This window comes from Zosterops lateralis (assembly GCF_965231275.1).
Source record: "Zosterops lateralis genome assembly, chromosome: 6".
In the NCBI taxonomy this organism is placed as follows: Eukaryota; Metazoa; Chordata; class Aves; order Passeriformes; family Zosteropidae; genus Zosterops; species Zosterops lateralis.
The window spans coordinates 53,034,548-53,039,772 of record NC_139761.1 but is presented as its reverse complement, the minus strand read 5'-3'; the positions used below and the strand labels follow the sequence as shown (position 1 = coordinate 53,039,772).

At 67.3% G+C, this 5,225-nt stretch overlaps 1 protein-coding gene across 1 annotated transcript; it reads left to right on the top strand.

Moving 5' to 3' along the window:
- Positions 1-644: 644 nt before the first annotated feature.
- Positions 645-5,013, top strand: LOC310910186 (scavenger receptor cysteine-rich type 1 protein M130-like; the record flags this gene model as incomplete). Its single annotated transcript, XM_083862637.1, has 13 exons — positions 645-696; positions 768-1,088; positions 1,177-1,497; positions 1,572-1,874; positions 1,954-2,268; positions 2,384-2,746; positions 2,822-3,130; positions 3,216-3,587; positions 3,668-3,805; positions 3,943-4,038; positions 4,257-4,340; positions 4,573-4,713; positions 4,919-5,013. 13 exons carry the CDS (start codon positions 645-647, stop codon positions 5,011-5,013), a joined length of 2,910 nt encoding a protein of 969 aa, XP_083718763.1.
- Positions 5,014-5,225: the final 212 nt, after the last annotated feature.

The window sequence follows — 5,225 nt, the reverse complement described above, 5'->3', positions numbered from 1 at the left end:
CGCGGCGTTATCGGCGGCAGCGCAGGTGTCGGGAGCCGCGTGCGGTCGATGGCGATGCCGGAGCCGCCGGGGGGTAACCGCCTCCTTCCTGCCCTGGTGGCGAGGCGAGCGCGGGGCCACAGCTGCGGCAGCAGCGCCATGTGCCAGCGCCGCCGCGAGGGCCCGGGGACCCGGCACCTGCCAGCCCCGAGCGGAGCCGGGGGCTGCTGCCACCCCCCGCGGGGGAGGGGAGCTCCCCAAAAATGGGGGCTTGGAGCTTTGCCGGTGCCCGAGGCAGAGGTGGCCCCGCGGATGCTCTTGCTGGGCTTTGGGGGGAAGGCTGTCCCCATCGGGACGGCTCTTGGCAGGCTCCAGCAGCAGAGCTGTAGGCACGGGGGGTAGAGGAAGGGCCCCTGCAGCCCAGGTGCCGAGGGGGGACTGTCTCCCCCCGGGGACATCCGGGTGGCAGCCCACTGTGGCGAGGAGGTGTGTGACGCCAGAAGCGCAGCCGAGGCTCATATTTGGGCAGGGAGCAGGTTATTGGAGGCGGCGGCCCCGCAGCCGGGAGATGAGGCGCCTGATAAAGGCTGCCCTGGTGCCGCTGCCTGCAGTGGCTCGGCTGGAGGCGAGACGTGTCCCGGCCGCGCTGGGTCGGGGCCGGTGGCATGGGGCCGGTGGCGGTGCTGGGGCTGCTGCTGTGCGTGCGGCTGTGTGCGGGTGAGTGCCGGGCGGGCGGGAGCGCGGCCCGCGGCGGTGCCGGGCCCGGCTCAGCGGGCTCCGTGCCGCAGGCTCCGGGGAGCTGCGTCTGGTGGGCGGCGGCGGGCGCTGCGCCGGGCGTGTGGAGGTGAAGAACGACGGTGAGTGGGGCTCCGTGTGCGTCTTCGACTTCGACTGGGAAGCGCGTTGGGCCTCCGTGGTGTGCCGGCAGCTGGGCTGTGGCCGGGTGGCCAAGGCGTCCCCGTACGCCCCATTCGGTCAGGGCAACGGGCGGATCTGGCTGCAGCCCTTCTTCTGCCGAGGCACCGAGGATGCGCTGCAGGAGTGTCCGCACTTCGGATGGGGCCGGCACTTCTGCGGCCACGAGCGGGATGTGGGAGTGACCTGCACAGGTGAGGGGACACGCTGGCCGTGCTGGGACAGGCACCTTGTGCTGCTGCATCCCGGGCAGGGCTGAGCCGTGCCGGTGTCCCGGTGCAGATGCCGTGGAGCTGAGGCTGGCAGGCGGTGACAGTCCCTGTGCCGGGAGGGTGGAAGTGAAGCTGCAGGGACAATGGGGCTCGGTTGGAGACGACAACTGGGACATGGAGGAGGCCGAGGTGGTTTGCCAGCAGCTGGGCTGTGGCTCGGCTTCCGGTGCCTACTCTGCCCTCGAGCGCTTTGGTGCAGGAGAGGGGCCCGTCAGTCTGGCCCTGGTGGACTGTGTTGGGTTCGAGGCCACGCTCTGGGACTGTGAGATCCGTGGCTGGGGCCCCTATAACGGCCTCCTCCATGACTATGACACTGCCGTTGTCTGCCAAGGTAGGAGCTGGACTGTGGGGGGACACGGCCGTTCATGCACAAGCCTTGACACTGACCCTGTGCTGCTCCCGCAGGCTTTTCCCGGCTGGTCGGAGGCGATGGAGCCTGCGCCGGGCAGCTGGAGGTGCGGCAGGGCCGGGCCTGGGTCGGCGTGTGCGAGGAGGAGGTGGACATGAAGGTGGCGCAGGTGGTGTGCAGGGAGCTGGGCTGTGGGGCGGCGCTGGGCATCGCCGGCAGTGGCCGATTTGCGGCGGGATCGGGATCGCTGTGGGACGGGGGATTCCAGTGCAATGGCACGGAGCCCCTCCTCAGTGCCTGTGCCCGGCGTCCGCCCCGCAGCCGGGGCTGCAGCGGCGCCGCGGGCCTCATCTGCTCCCGTAAGTGCCGGGGCCAGCGGGGCGGGGGCTCTTGGGGTTCCCTGCACAATCCCCCTTCTTATTGCCCTTCCTGCCACAGCCTACACGGGCTTCCGGCTGGGGAACAGCAGCTCGGGATGCAGCGGGCGGGTGGAGGCGGCAGTGAGGGGGACGTGGGGGTCGGTGTGCGCCGCCGAGTGGGACCTGCCCGATGCCCACGTCCTGTGCCGCCACCTGGGCTGCGGCCGCGCCCTGAGCGTGCCCCCGGGAGGCTCCTTCGGCAGCGGGGAGGGGCCGCTGCGGCCGGACGCCTTGGGCTGCAGCGGGAGCGAGCGGCACCCGGGCCAGTGCCCCGTGGCCGTGCTGGGGAAGCCGCCGTGTGCCCCCGGAAACGCCGCGGCTGTCACCTGCTCAGGTGTGTAGGGCACCTGCGGGAGGAGCCTGAAGGGCTTTTGGGGCCCTCCCAGGAACTTGGATCAGAAGATGCAGGGGTGTTCTGTGATGAAGGGCTGCGTCTGGCCATTTTCCAGGGATTGTGGAGTCCCTGCGGCTGGTGGAGGGTGAGACCCGGTGCGATGGGTGGCTGGAGGTGGCCATAGACACCGGGACCTGGCGCCGAGTGCCCGCAGAGCTTTTGCTCATACGGAATTTCAGCAATGTGTGCTGGGAGCTGGACTGTGGAGGACTGGACAAGAGTCATGTTGTCCCTGGTGAGACCTACCTGTGGGAGATCAACGAGACGGACATCATGGAAAGGGTGATTGAAACCATCAAGGGGATAACCACTGATCTGACAACTAACGACAAATATCTGAATGAACTTAAGAATTTTAATTTAATAATGACCACTGCACCAGCTGACATCTCTCATGGGGCATCCGTGGTCTGCTCAGGTGAGTGTCCCTATAAAGGCGAGAGGTGATGGTGCCCCAGGCAGCCAGCCCAGCCCTTTCCTTCCACGCCCCCAGGCAGCCGGCGGGTGAGGCTGGTGGGGAGCTCTGGGCGCTGTGCCGGGCGTGTGGAGGTCTATTCCGGTGGCAGCTGGAGCAGCGTCTGCCAGGAAGGCTGGGAGCTGCAGGACGCTGCCGTTGTGTGCCGTGAGCTGGGCTGTGGCAGGGCACTGGAGGCGCCGAGCTCGGCGCGCTTCGGTCCCGGCCCGGGGCCGCTGTGGCCGTCCATCCCCGAGTGCTCCGGGGCCGAGGAGTCTCTCTGGGAATGCGGGCGCTGGGAAAAGCGCGAGTGCGTTGGCGGCGGCGGGGCAGGGGCCGTGTGCTCAGGTCAGTGGCGGCCACTGGGGGCAGAGGCCGGCAGAAGGCCCGGGGGGGTGGTGGCCGTGCCGTGACCCCCCTGCACCCCTTGCAGAGCATCTCTCCGTGCGGCTGGCAGGCGGCGGCGGGCGCTGCCGCGGGTTCCTGGAGGTGTCCCACAAGGGCACCTGGGGCCGCGTGTGCGCCAACGGCACCAGCCCCGGCACCGGCGCCGCCGTCTGCCGCCAGCTGGGCTGTGGGCACCGGGGCCGGCTGTCGGCCGTCCCCGCCCAGCAGCCGTCCCGTGCCTGGCTGGCCTGGCTGGGCTGTGAGGACGGGGCCCGCTCGCTCTGGGGGTGCCCCTCGGCACCCTGGCACCTGCAGAGCTGCGGCCCTGGCGGGGACGCCCACGTGGCTTGTGAGGAGGACAGGGATGGCGTCACTGAGACAGACACTACCCCGTATCCGGAGGGTGCCAGCAGCACAGGTAGCTCTGCCTGTTCCTGCATTCCCCGTGCCAGGATGGCTGGGATCTCCTGCTCTCACTGCCTGAATGTGTCCCCGAAGGTTTTCCCATCAGAACCACCGTGGCAGTGGCTGTGGGGACTGTGCCTGTGCCAACTGTGCTGTGTGTGGTGCTGGGGACGCTGCTGTGCCTGTCCCTGGGAGCCCTGGCTGTGCTGCTGTGCCGTGCCCGGCGCCAAGGTGGGTCCTGGTGGGTAGAGGCAGGGAGAGACCTAGTTTGGGGGTCCAAGGGCTCCTATCGTGCATAACAGCTCACACAGTGAGTAGTGATGATCCCAGGGTCCAGGGCCCCAGGTGAGTGCTGCCTGTTTTTCCAGGCCCTGGCAGAGCTGCAGATGCCATCTCCAATGCTGTCTATGAGGAGCTGGACTACACTGCAATGCCTGAGTACCAAGACGTGCTCAGTCGCCCAGGTGGGTGCAGCCCTTGTGCCCCAGCTCTGTCTGGAGTGAAGGCTCTGCCTGACAGCCCCACAGCAGCTCTGGGTCTTGGTGGCCCAGTAATGGCTCCTCTCTAAGGGCTGTGGGTGGCCCCTCAGTACTATGGCACCCCGGTCTGCAGTGTGAAGTTCTGTTACCTGTGATGCTGCTTGAGGCCATCCCCCCGCGATGTCCCTGTTTGTCCCGTTCAGGTTCCCTGTCAGAGGGATCGCTCCAGAAGCTGCCCTATTACACCGGGGACAGCGTGGAGGGGAGTGACACCGAGGCAGCCCCAGGTAAGGCCACAGGGCAGGGACCCAGCGGGGAGCAGGAGGACAGAGGACACAGCTGGGCTGGGGAGCTGAGGGGACAAGTCCTCCCCTTCTTGGTGTGCAGGGAAGCATCACCTTTCCCTGTGGGAGCCAAGGGCCTCCAGCACATGCCCAGTGGCAAGGCCGTAGGGGATGGCAGAGGCAGAGCCCTGCCAGGGCCGCTGGTCACTGCCATGGAGCCCTGTGCCTGTCCCAGATCCCCCTGCCCGGCCCCAGCAAGGAAGCCCGGACGGCTACGACGATGTCCTGGATGTGCCGCAGGAGGCCCCCGCTGCCAGCACTGGGGACATCTCCGAGAGGATGTCACAGCCCAGGTGGATCAGTGTCCTTCCCAGAGGTAAGAGGGCTCACAGCTGCCCTGTCCCCTCTGCAGAGCCACTCCCTGGCAGGGTTTGTCTGTGGGGAAGGGCAGGGACCCAGCAGCAGATCCATGGGTGCTGTGGCGATACTCCAGGTGGGGTGTGTGAGAGGGGACATGGAGCTGCCTGTCCCTTCAGGCACCTTTCTGTGCTGTCCCCAAGGTGGGATCTGCTCCCCTCCAGGTCTCCCAGGAGCAACCAGTGACCTCTCAGAGCAGCCCCTGGCACACACAGACTATGATGATGTTGGCAGCAACACCCTGGGGACGTTGCCATGAGGATGGTCTGGCCATGTCCCAGCCCTGGGGACATGTGTGTGGCAGTGTGGTTGGGGCCCTGTCCCCTGGAAGGAGTGGCCCTGCCCACCCCTTCCTGTGCAGCACTGCAGGAAAAAAGCTCCAGTGTAGGGATTGTCTTTGGTTTCTGTGTGAATTTCCCTTTTTTCTTATTAAAAAGGGAAAGTCAGAGACTCTTTCCCAGGTTTGGGACA